Raw genomic sequence first — 14141 nt, forward strand, 5'->3', positions numbered from 1 at the left:
CAATAACCTCTCTTTAGACTAAAAATTCATTCAACGTTTTTAAACGGCCTTACTCAGTGTCTTGAACGAAATAACATAGATTGTAAGGCCAAACTCTTAATTCTTAACTCTATAAAATATGTCAGCCATTCCATGCCAAACCGATATGGTGGTTTTCAGATTTTCGTGAATTGATCTTTTTGTTCCTTATCGCAAAATATTAGATCTGGCTTCAATTTGATATGTCGATTATCTGAATCGGTCCGGAAGTTCAAAAGTTGTTTTTTTTAAATTAATTTTTTGCAAAAAGAGGAAACAAATCATTTTTCGAACCACCCTAATGGAAAAATAAAGAAAATACAGGTCTAATATTTTTCGATAAGAAAAAAACTACCAGTTTTCACAAAAATCTGAGAACCACAATATCGATTTGGCATGGAATGGTTGTATCTCAACACTGTTGCCAAGCAAATCATAGCTAAGAATTAAACAAAAAGCAAAAAGTATTAGAAACTCGCACAGTAAATAGTACATCTGCTGCGGTAAACTGTCATTTGTTGCTCTGGTACCGTGCGGATTAATTGCGTTTCGGAGTGCATGCAGATTACGAGAGATTTGGTTTTGACCAACTATTTGGCAATTTTCATGTTCAGTGGCGAGTGAACTTTGAATTTTAAGGTCTCCTTTTGTTTTCCTTTATATTAGCCTTTTTTAAAAGGAAGCGAGTCTAGTTAAAACTCAGAGCAGTAATCTTTTTTTGTGTGTGCATTTGTTAACATCAACATAAGTAAACCGGGAAGTGTCATGTTTCCTGAGTGGTTATGTTGGAATATGTTCGATCGACCCCTTTCGAGTCCTCCAAAATTGTCAATTGAAGTTTAATTTTTTCCATTTTCCACTCCATTTCTTTCTAGAATAATATCCGAAGTAAACCAAAGATAAATTAGATGGAATAATTTGGCAGTTCTACGTCAACATCGTGTCTCGTGTCCAGGACACCGTCCTCTATATTTTTCATATTCTATTGACTGAGCGTATTCAAAAAATGCGTATTCAAAAAATCAATTCATTTTTGAAGGGAAAGCATGATGGGTCATCTAATCGAACGTATCACACTGTACCGTAATGCTCTTGAATCCAGACTGCTTTTGAATCCGTATGGAGAGTATGGAAAAGTTCATTCACTCATTTCTCCACACTTAATTATAACTCACTCTTGTATCTGCTTGGAATAATCATGGTGAAGAGAATGCAGTAAACAATCGTGAGATTGCACGATGAATCATTTTTCGCTCTCCGACCATCTTCATTCGGGACTGAGAGTGAACATAACAAAACAGAGAGTGAAAACAACATTCGATGCATGAAAATACCTTTGGAAGGATCGCACGAAACAAAAGTGAGTCAAAACAGACTCAATCTGCGTGTATATATGTTTTTCTTTTCCCTTGTACTCTTTTCCTTGTCAGCATTCAAATGTATTTGTTATCGGCAATGCACATTAATCTACCTTCCCGCTCACCAATAACTTGCGTTAATGTGGTATTTTGCGTTGGCTTAGATCGTTTCATACTAGAAACAAAAATTGTCATTGCAATAGTGTACAAGAAACAACTCGATTTCAACTATCTACCTATACTTTACTGCCCCGATCGAGGCTTCAATGATTGCTATTTGAGTGAAAAACGAATGGTTTTACAGAGACACTCGCTGGCTCAAGCAAAAGTTTCTAATTCGATTCTCTCACCATCTAACGTCATTCGGAGAGGCAAATTAGAGGATGCAAAATTTTCTGAGAATAGATGAGCGGAATCGAGACAATATTTTTCCGTTCAACTCGAGAATGAACTTTGCGAAGATGATAGGTGAATGTTTTCTGTCTGAAATAAAGTGAGGCATAAACGGAGAATAGAAGTGTGGGTTTTATCTGTGAATGAGTGTTCTTGAACGAATTTCGATGCGATGTTGTCCATACTTGACCTACGGTTCAACATTTTCGTAGACAAAACAAACAAAACAAAACAATCGACTCTACTCTCAGTCGCTGCGCTTCGATTAGGACTGTTTGACAACATCAAAATCAATCACCGTCGCTCTTCAATTAATTTCTAGACAATTCAAATTCTAGCAAATTGTTATCCCAGTTAACGTGACAAATGAATACAAATCTGCCTCTTCATTAAACCTGATTTAAATCCACTACTACTACTCCACCCAGACACGTACCTCGTTGCCCGCATAGAATTTTTTTTTTGAACGTCCATATAAAGTTAAACGAAGTGCTCCCGTGGCCGAGTGGTTAGCGTCAAACCTAACATGCCGGGGGTTCGGGTTCGATTCCCGTTCTGGTCGGGGAAATTTTTCTTCAAAGAAATTTCCTCTGACTTGCACTGTGGTCACGCGTATTCTAGAGCTTGCCACTCAGAATGCATTCAAGGCGTGTTATTTGGCATAGAAATCTCAACTAAGTACTAATGAAAATGACGCAAGTAATGCTACGTTGAGACGGCGGAGTTCCTCTAGGAACGTTAGTGCCATATAAGAAGAAGAAAGTTAAACGAAAACATGGTTGCTGATACAAAAGAATAGTTACACCATTATTGGACGGTGTTATTGGTTACTCACCGTGGACTCAAACATCGATACATGCACAACGTAAATAGAATACCAGGTAGGCAAAGAAAAATAGCAAAAAATAATTTCAACATGACAGTTGTACAGTGTATGTGTATTGGTGAATGTGTGTGTGACTGTTCATTCATGTTGACAGAGAAACTGCTGGAAGAAGCAAAAACTCATTTCCAATTGAATGCGAAGGCCGATGTCTTCATAGTACCCTGACTATCCTCAGTTGAATATGACTGATCATACCAAAACCATCGAATTAATGTGACTGATAATTTCTGTTTTATCACTTTAGTGTATTGTCAAGCATTGTACCTAGCTGTTGACAAGAAATGTCGTCAAAAATCAAAACAAATATTTGTGTTTCACAAACCCCTGTCCGGAATAAAAAGAACATAAATCCGGACGGATCAAAGCAAACGAAGGAATTGCTTATTGAAAGAGTTGTATAAGAGTATGTTAATCAATTAATAATCATGAAATGAATTACATAACTTGGTGTATGATTATAATGGAATAACAATGAAATAAGCTCTACAAAAATCAGTTACTAATTTCTCTCAAGAAAAAACCTGCTGGCGAAATGTGTCCGACAATAAAAGTAAAGTGTTCTGAATTCAAATCGGAAATAAATACGACACAATGGAGAAATTTGCAAATTTTGAACAAATATAACATTATTATTTTCAATACTGTGATTCACAACTTACACGAATGCCTTCCGATTCTATAGGAACGGTATTTTTTCATGTTATGATATGTCAATATATGTTAGTTAACTTCGTTCATCGTAAGCGATAAAGTGTCCGGATTTCGATGCCTTACTATTTGCTGTTGTTCATTTAACGAAGAAAAGGCTCCAGTCTACTTTGTTTATTCATCGAATTAAAAAAAAAACAATCTCATAGTTTTTCATGATATTACACACTTCTCACACTCCCATACCCCCACGATCGAGAGTAAATCGACAAATGAAGTGTTTCTCTTGCTGGGAAAATTGTGTACTTTATTTGAATAACGACGAGCTTATTTTCATAAGAGCCAACCCAGTTCTTCTCGTCCTCGCCTCAGAGTTGGACATGTGTGGAAGCTGGTGCCGAATGTGAGACAAGGCTAATTTAATTAAAAACAACGCACCCTGTTACCCCATCACGCTGATGAGTTATGAAAGGCAACGATGTTTTCGATGAGCGATGGCTGTTGTTTCGTTTTCCAGAGGACACTATCCCCCATTCCCTGCGACCCAATGAGCATCCAAGGCGTAACGGGGTGATCTCTTGGAGAGAGAAGATGTTTATCATCCCTCCGCTGCTGTTCATACGCATCTTGCAAATCTTACAGAGCAACTACATCCTTTTCGTTTGGATGAGTACAACCGGGTCTGATTATGGCGAGAGTGAAAATAATTTTACGACAAAACTAGCGCACAGTGCCCTCTAGGGCTGTACGCTTTTGGGGTAGTTGGTTGTTGTTTACGCGTATTAAGACATGGACAAAATTGTCTAGTGTTTCTTCTTGGGCATGTTTGGCCCGAATGGATGACGAACGACTCATCCTGCACTGATGTTGATTGAGCGCAATGACAAACCCCGAAAAAAAGACGGCCAGATACTGAAATTGTTGTTGTAGGTTTTTACGGTTTTTATTGCTTTAATCAACCTAGATGAAAAAGTAGCTATAAAAAGATAGTAAAAAGTTGGACAAAGCAACTGATATTTTCCAGGGGCAACTTAGAATTGATATTAGTTTTGTTTGGAGCCGATGTTAGTTGCGTTTAGTCCGCTCAGTACACAGTATATACCCATTTCGAGGCGGTCATTTTCCGAAAAAGACCGTCTCCAACTAGGAGCATTTTTCTTCGTACTAAAATCCGTGGAACATCCCAGTCAGAAACTTATGTAAAGTACATCATCTTTCCCCAAAAACATCATAAACGGTGTAAACACGACTCCGTGGTGATCAAATCCCATCGAAGCGTTGACGAATAAAGAAATCACGAAATAAAGCCGCAAATTTTTCCGCTCCTGAGCCAGCATGAACAAATTACATTTTTAATTAAGGCAAAATTAAGTTTAATTATTCACAAGCACACAAAGTTGGGGAACCGGGCTGAATCAAGCAAACAAACAAAAAAAAATGTCCTGTGGAAAATTAATAGAAATGAGTCGCGCTGTGGAAGAAATGAAAAAAGTTTAATGGGGCGACATCTTTTTGTGTGATGTTTTGTTTTTAATTATTGTTTTTGCTCATAACTTCTAGCATTATGCCTTTCGCCATCGGATCGGGATAATTGCTTCATGCCCGCTTATTTTTGGAGTCCTGATTTTTTGTTGTTGCTAATTTGTCTCCGCCCCTCTGAGCTATTGTTCGGAAACATAATTGGTAGATTTTTTACGAACAAAAAAAAGTAACACGAGTTTGACAGATAAACCAATTGCACTCGATAGCTGCCATTCGTCGGAGAAGGCGATTCATTCGAAACAATCAATCAATTAATTCCGCGTCGTTCGGTTTTTTTTCCTCTCTGCCGTCATATCCACTCTCGTCCTTCTCGAACACGATGCTCCATACGGGGGGAAACCGGTTTCGCATGATGCTGCAATATCAGCTTCTCGCTTCGGTGCAATAAAGAATGCTCATCGCATCTCGTCCTGATGGTTTTCTATGTTTCACAATCCACAATAGTCCAATCCACACAGCCACCCCCTATCAATTATATATGTATGTAGAGCCAGCTCGTATCGCTTTCGTTTGCTTCGCATTTCCCCAAACCGAAGTGAATGCAAAAGCTCTCGTTCTTTTGGCGAGGATCGTAAATTTCGATGGCTGTGAAAGGTTGAACAGCAAAAAAAGAGCTAACAGGAAAAAAATTCAGATCGAAAGCGGCAGTCTGCTGTGGAAAAACCTTCGAAGCATAACTGTATGGCATCGTGGATATATGCATAAAAATGCAATAAAAATGATTCAATTGAAATGAAAATAAAATTTACAAGAGAAAGATAGAGACGAACATTCGAGTACCGGGGGGCAGTTGGTGGGGAGAGGCATACAGAGATCGAAATTGTAGGATGTTTTGTGTCCCGGCGAGAGAAATAATTGATGTTCGGAACAAGAGCCGTAATTTGAATGGTTTGACGGAATAAAGGGTAAACGAGGGATATAAAAATCAACTGCAATTAATGGCTGCAAAGATTATTCGATTGATTGGATTCGCGTTTCGTTGAAAATGACAAACTATGAGTGCTTACTTGTGATATCCATACGCGTTCGAAGATAAGCGCCACTGTCATCTATTTATATTTATTTGGATACAATTATTATTGCAAATCAGCATATTCCATTCATGAAACTGGAAGGTTTTATAACTGAGTTGACGGGGTTGTCTCTTCTTTAGAATATCTCTGTTGATGTTGATATTTATCTAAATCCCGGAGGTGTGATCCGGTGTGAACTTTTTCGCAACAAGAACAAAGAATTTATGTTGTGTGTAAAGCTTCAATAACGATGCTCGAAATATATAATTCATTGAGGTCATACACTTGAACAACTGTCAGTGTAGTCAAATAAAAATTACAATCTCTTTGATTACGATGGATCAGATCATGATCCAAAATCCTTGTTATTTGTGGTATGAAATATCAGAAAGGCCCTTGAATGCTCTTAAATGTTCACGATCCAGCAGCTACTAGTAAAAGAAAGTTTCAAGAATGGTTTCATAAATGTTACGATTATCATCAGACCTGTGTAATATGTCCAAATGAACTACGTTAGACCGGTTCATTGTTTGTCCTAACAAGTGACCAGTTTTTCATTGCATCGTGATATTCGCAGGTACCTCGGAAACGAGAGAAAGTAGCGGTAGAAAATATCTTGAATCATAAATTGATCACAATTTGTCTCCAATTTTCAAAATATAGCGGTGACAATGTTAGAAAGTAAATAAATATATTTTGCTCCAGATGTAACGAATGCTTTGCATTGTTATTATAGATATGTCGATGCATGTTTTTTTCACGGTCTCAACCCCCCGCATAACGTTTCCAATTTAATTATTATGTTCTTTAATGGAGGAACAAAAAATATATTGAATCGTGTTTAAAAAAAAAGCAATAATAAAGTAGGTCAACAAAAGCAACAAAAGTAGCTGATCAATCCATTACATAGTTTTTGTTGTCCTGAAACCATGTTTTCATACGTCTGATCGTATGTTTAGAATGACTATCCTGTTGGAAGATCCATTTCAAGGGCATTTTCTCCTCTGCCAACGGCAACATGAGGGGGGTCTTCGTAGCCTATCTGGTTGCGTGTCCGCTACTAAGCGAACGATCATGAGCTCATAGCTCAGGGCCCTCAATTGATCATCTTTGTGTGTTATTCTAGCTACTACGTCTACGCAACAATAATCAAGTGGCGGTAATCCCAGTCCCTTGCCACTCACATTTTCGATCTGTTGCACCGGTAATTGGTACTAATAATAACACAATAAAAGAAGCATCATATCCCACTGTGAACATTCGAACAATAGCAATATTCTTACGCCTAAATGACTACTGTGTAATATACAACAACATTATCGTGAGATAAGAATGTATACGAATACATTCGGCACTGTTACAGCTGAATTGCTAAATGAGCCTAATAAAATAAACAGATGGGATAAAAAAACGGCATGACATTTTACAATATTTCTTCATGACCGACTGCGTTCATAATCCTTGATATACAATATATGCATCCTATACCGTTACATGAAATAATACCAAACCCATACCATTATTCTAGTGTCGCCATGTTCAACCGTCTTCACGGTGCGTTGAGATTAAAATTCTGTACTGACAAACATATGCTTCCCAATATTTTGCTTTCATTAGTCTACAGAATATTTCGACATTTTTCGATGAGTCTATCAACGTAAGCGCTGGAAAAATTATAACGAGTTGTGTCCAGGACATGACGGCATTGTTGACGTAGGACTACGGAATAATATTATTCGATCCGCTTATTATCACTTCGGTTGTTATTTTAAAATGCAACGAAATAACTTTTTAGTTATTTAGTTATTTTTCTTATCGAAGTAAAAATTTTCATTCGGGCCTTCAGACCTGATGAACTAATAGAGAACAATTGAGGAGATTAGGATGCAAGGGGTGTAAGTGACTTCTCTTCGTCAACTTTTTATTTGATTAATAACTCAACTGCAGACACGTTCCAATTTGAGTTTACTATAGAATCCGATAGATGAGGTTCTGACCTATCTTCTACATTGTCAAATACAGCTGGGATTTAGTTTGTAGCTAAGTTATTATCAAAAGAGAGAGTCGATGTAGAGAATTGATCGATTTCACTTTAAACCCTCATTCTAAGCCCATCAATTTGCCTCCATAAACTGATATCACTACTAGACGTCGACACGACGTCGACGATTATTCCACATTTCTAATAAATAAAACATTCAAACCGCTTAATGGTAACGATTTCAATCTACATATGGCAACGCATAAAAACTAAACAATAGCTGCAATAGAAGCTGCAAATTTGGCTTTGATGCAGACACCGTCTGAGCAAGATGCCACCAGGCGGAGCTTAAATTGAAATATCGTAAAAACGGAATGTCTCATGCAAGACAAATATAATTTCCTGTGTTTTAAAAATAAAGCGAAACGGATCCGGTCATACACTAGACGCGAATGTACTACAAAGTCTGAGGCCTGTTAAAAACAAACAAGGAAGGAAGTTTATACACATAACGTTTCTGACAAATGCATGATGGAATTTCCGGAAAGAATATTTTGCCGAAACCGCTTCGTGCCGGAGCGTGTCTTAGCTTGGCTACTATGTTCATTCAAGGAGGCGTATTATTCCCAGTCAAATTAGCAGGTCCAGAGGTAATGGGAAATTGTGGAAATTTGAATGAAATTTTTCACTTCATGTTATTTGATTATTTAAAACATATATTACTCAACTATACTCAACCATTTACCTTTTGGTTCCTAGCACAAAATTTTCCGCCCTGTTTGTGCTGCTGGTCCGTACTGAGAACCCGCATTATCTGACAATATGAATACAGTGGAACCTCGATTATCCGCAAGCGCACGATCCGCGGTGATAGTAGCCGAAGTAGTATAAAATCTCCTTTGTTCTATTCGACAACTGTTAACTACTGCACAGAGTATTTGCCCTGATCTGCGTGAGTATAAAAAGTTCCTATCGATTGATGCAAAAATCTCTACGAACTATCGAGAAATGGCAGAGCTTAAATCACAGTATTTTCTCTCTTCTCTCTCATTGATCGTACAACGAATGCTACATTTATGTCAGCGTTTTTCGGATCATCTACAGCAAATTACTGATGAAGAGAATTGTCAAAGTTTGGGTTTTTTGAAAACCAAAAAAAAAATCAATCAAATCAGTATTTGGTGGTTGGTTTCATGAAATCGGCGCTTTCGATCATTTGTTTCATGTTGAATATCTTCAAATTACATCAAACGTCGAGAATTACTGTCACCTTGGAAAAACGAGCGAGTGCCATCAACCTTCGCGTTCAATTGGAAACGTACTTTTTCTTCTTCCAGCAGTTTCTCTGTCAACATGAATCAAAATTCATTTGGGCGCTTTGGTTGCTATCTGCTTTTACTTGGTCCGTGTTCATTTTATTTTGCATCGTAAACTGAACTTCACGGCATACCCCCCTCTCAGACTGAAATCATTTCTTTCCCTCATTTACGAATTGTAGATCATTTACGAATTGAGAGTAGTAGAAGTCCAGGTGGAGTATTAGTCAAATTGAATGAGGAGGCAGATTGATGTACATTCATCACGTCAATTAAAACAACCATTTGCTTCAACTAAATAAGAATTGACAAACGTTACGTACGAAAACAACTGATGACGAAAGTTGTTTTTAATGTTTCGTTTTTGGAAATGTTGAACCCTGGTAGTGAATGTGAAAGAAATTGTACTGTTGTTTCTTTTCCTTCCATTCATTCCATTCCTGTATCGAGCTGTGTGTATATGTGTGTAATATCACCAGGGTTCAACATTTTCGGAGACGAGACATGAAAATTAATTCTCCTCTCAGTCGCTTCGCTTCGAGTAGAACTACTTCGGCATTCGCCGTCGATATGACTAGTTTATCAGTCATCCTCGTTCCCAACGCTCGTCAATTCATCTCTAGTCAATTCAATTCTAGCAAATGGTTAATTTAATTGACGTGGCGAATGAATAAAAATTTCCCTCTTCATTCATCCTGACTTCAATTCACCACTACTACTCCACCATGTCATGTACCTCGTTGCCCGCGTACACAATCCTATTTTAACGTCCATATAAAGTGAAACGGAAACTTGATTTCTTCATGCAAAAAAGTAGTTACACCATCAATGGACAGCTACATTGTTTACATTGATACATTGATAGCAACGAAAACGCGCGAATGCTCGCGACTGTGCTTTCAAATCACGGATGGCGTAACACTTACAGTTATCATTAATTAAATCGTTTAGAGATTTGAGAATTGCAATCTATAGCATATCAAACAAATCTTAGAGAATTTACAATTCGATTGGTATAGAAATCATCAGAATTCGTTCGTAGTGAAAGAAGTTATAGGCGTTAACTTTAGTTCATAAAAACGTGACCTGTTTCCTGATTTGGCGCTCTTCCTGAAAGACGTAATTCTACGTCAAAAATTCCCCAATCAGCATTTCTTTGAATCTCAATCAGCATTTCTCTCACACTTTTAGCCATAACTTCGTGTGTAGATCAACTTTATTTGAACTTTCAATGACCAAGTACGTCCTTCGTATTTCACTGGTTCTTCAAATTTAATAGTACTTCGAATTCCATATAGCACGGATGTTTGACCGTCAAAAGGATTTGGTAACGTGACGCATCGCATCAAACAATCGATTTCTTGGACGCTCAAACCATCGAAATGGTGGGTCGTCCGCCGTATAGATTTGGTTGAATCCCAATGACTTTTTTCATTGTCGTACATCAAAAATTAATTGTGTAGTCAACGTTTTCCGACGCTTGAAGTAGCGTTTAATGCGTTCCAACAACATGTTTAGGGAACCCTCTTCCGGAGTGACACAAGTGTTTCAGAAGTTGGTTTGAACATACACAAAAGAAGCTTTTACTTAAAACTTATCTGGTACCCCTGGTTTTTGATGTTTACATTTTTGTGAACAATTCAAAGCAATTCGATAGAACAATGGAAGCACTATATTCATATATCTCTTGCTACATCCTTTTGCAACACAAATATTCTTCTTTTTCGTTCACTATTTTGCTGAGATAATGTTTTAGGGGTGACGCCCCAAATCAGAACAGCAAATGCACGCAAAATGATTTGCTACTATTTTTATTGAATGTATATAGTATTTAATAGCAATAGTGGCAATTGATGTCTTCGATTCCTCAAATGATAACAGCTGGAAATGCTTCTACACTCCTACTCTCTACTGTTTACTGTCTACTGTATCTACAAATCATACATCAAACAAACCAAAACAACTGTTTGACACCTCCCAGCGAACCCTATTCCAGCGCGACGCAGATTTGCTATATTTCTATTTTTATTTAGCATTTCTGTTTGTTTTTTCATCTTCACGCTGGCTCACACACTGTCATAAATCTCCACTTCAGTTTTTATAATCTTGTGATTTATGACCTTCCCCCGATTCCTGTTTCCCTGATTGCACTTCCACCAATTCCGCCGCCGTTCACCGTGACACGGAGAAGAAAACACGCATCCTTGCGTTTTTCTTCAACTTTTGTTGTGTTTCATCTAACCGTGCTTTGTTTATTTCTCATTTCGCCCGTAAAATAACAAGAAATCTGTACCGCAAGAGGCCAGCGCGCGTGAGACGGAGAGGGAGCAACCTTATTTCGGCTGTAATAATAAAGCACTTAAAAATCATTATTCCGGCGTGCTTTCTGTACTTTCTATGCTGTGCCTCCGCCGTTTGCGTTAAATGTTCCCCTCCTGGGGTGGGGAATTCTAAATTAAAGCTGCTTTGTAATCGGATTAAAATCTGTGGTGATGATGATGATGATCGTTACGCTTAAAACGAGGTGATTGCAGCACGCTGTGACTAACTCTCAGCCAGCATCCAAGCTTTGCACCTCAAACAAGTTGATCAGTATTGCCAACTTTCAGGTTGATAACATCATCTGAAGATTCTACATTTTTTTAAATATATCAGTATGAATTTATTACATAAAAAGTGGATTTTCGCTAGTACCTCCATCCTCAAGAAATGCATCTGTACAACGGCCAAAATGATGCTATTTATTCCAGTAATCTGTCGCTTATTCTGGTAGAACTTTATGTGCTGTAATTAAATGGTCATAATGTTGTCGTAAAAAGAGACTCTGCGTTCGCACACTTATCGCGTGCAGCTTATGACAAGATTTGGTGCTCTCGTGTGCTGCTTATTCTCCACCGTCGGCAATTTCCGCCTGTCGTTATCATTTACCCGGTCCCAGAATTGCCACTTGGGCGATGATAATTACCGCCTCCCTGAATGGCAGAAGAACAGCAATCCAACTGCAATTAATGAGTGCTAACTGATTTCCTTGTTGTTGTCTTCCCTTCTTTCAGGTGTGGTTCCAGAATCGACGCACCAAATGGCGCAAGAAGCATGCGGCCGAGATGGCAACGGCCAAGCGAAAACAGGAGGAGCTGGGCGATGGGGATGGCGACTGCAGCGAGCCGATGGATTCCGACTCGGAAAGTTTGGACCTGGTTGACACGGGTAGCAGTAGTCGGAAGCGCTGCAGGATGGAGGACGATATGAGGCATTAGTATTAGAGAATAATCATGGTATTCTGAAGAAATTTGTTGAGTTTTATTTAGTGTGTTCGGGCAAAGGTTTGCTAAAAAATGAGTTTAGTATTTCACCATGGTATTCAATTTCCTTTGAAAGCTTTAGCAAAAGTTTGAGGATGAAGCAGCAAACCATTGATGCAATGATCACTCAAACCGCCATCTGGGCCACACCCTGTGTATAAATTGATGAACAAAATCAATAAATTGAACAAAGTCAACAATTACACTGTAATTAAGAATATAGCATTTGCAGAGGAAAACTGAAGAGCATGAAGAGCAAAAAATCGAATTTACTATACATTAATTTAAATACTAATGATTTTAATGTACGCAATAAGTTGATGAGTGTTGGCGAGGTGTGAGTCGGAATCGTGAAAATTCGCAGTAGGAATGTTTGCGTGTTAAAAATGTGATCTATAGTAATTACAACTGTATCTAAGGTGTAACGTGTTTTGTCGGTAATTGCATAGGAAAGATGCTGTATGGTACATTCCAGCTTCAGTTTACACGGATAAATGATTATTTATTAAAAGAAAACTACTATAGAAAACATAAATTGTATTGTTGAGTAAGCGCAGATAAAGGTCCGGTGTAAAATGATTTCGTCACAAAATAATAATAACAATGTTAGGGCACATTGAGCGGTGTAAAAAGTTTGAATTCTCAGTATTCCAATAAATTTTCTTGCGTCATAGCGAATAATATTCAATTATTAGTAATTCATGATAAAAAGAATAAAAAAATAACACAAATCCATCTGTAAACTTGTATAAGTTTAATAAAGAAATGAGATAAAAATGAAACTGTTGTATGCCCACACTCTTCGATACAAGATGACAAAATTACCACGCGACCATGCGTTCGATTCACCACGTGTTGTTGACGCTTTATTAAACCAAAGTCGGCGATTTCATGAAAAATTGATGGACATCTAGCGTCGTAGGTCACAGCCTGTGGTAGTTTCACCCTCCCGTACAGCAGTGCCCCTCGCTTCACGGCATGTGATGCATGGGTTCTCCCAATTGATGGACACTTTTCGAGGGTGGAAGTCGAAGTGATTGTTGAACAGGGGCATTAGAGGCGAGAAGCGTGTATGCAAATTTTGCCTTGACATCATGTGTAATCCGAGATTTGCGATCAATTATAAATGGGTTCGCTGTGATTGTGTTTGCTACATAAGTTTTGTACTGAGCATTTCCGGGAATACAGCCGAATAATGCTGATAGAGTATGACTGCTGCCGTATTTTAAAACTAATAGATTCTATCGAGATGCAGTGAGGCCCATAGAAACGTGATTTTGACGTAGGATTACGTCTTTCATTTCTATACTGGGGTGTAAGTCCAATTTCCTTAAACGTTACGTTACGAGATTTTGAGCGTTAATAGCTCCTAAACAACTGAACGAAATAGTATGATAAACAATTCATTCGAAAGATAAAATGTCTACGCGTTATATGCTTGTTACTTTTTGATCCAAAATTTTGTTTCAACAGCCCTAAAGTTACTTTCAAAACAGGCTTGAGATCACACCATTCGGTATATAAGCGAGTGCCGCTTGGAAATCCACTCAGTTATAATTGTGCAACGATTGAGGTACGATCCCTGGAATGGATGGATGTTTTTCTAACACAGACTTCAAAACCATGGAGCCAGGGGAAATCGGCATTGCAAAATAGATGTGAGGTGCGGGTACTTTTGTACTCG

At 38.1% G+C, this 14141-nt stretch overlaps 1 protein-coding gene across 1 annotated transcript in view; it reads left to right on the forward strand.

Moving 5' to 3' along the window:
• Positions 1-13184, forward strand: part of LOC129773942 (homeobox protein 10) — a 123622-nt gene extending 110438 nt beyond the window's left edge. Inside the window, exon 5 of the mRNA XM_055777618.1 lies at positions 12209-13184. Within this exon, the coding sequence (XP_055633593.1) occupies positions 12209-12412 (204 nt within the window). The 3' untranslated portion in view covers positions 12413-13184. The remainder of the gene's footprint in view (positions 1-12208) is intronic.
• Positions 13185-14141: the final 957 nt, after the last annotated feature.

The sequence above is a fragment of the Toxorhynchites rutilus genome, chromosome 3 (genome assembly GCF_029784135.1).
Source record: "Toxorhynchites rutilus septentrionalis strain SRP chromosome 3, ASM2978413v1, whole genome shotgun sequence".
NCBI lineage: Eukaryota > Metazoa > Arthropoda > Insecta > Diptera > Culicidae > Toxorhynchites > Toxorhynchites rutilus.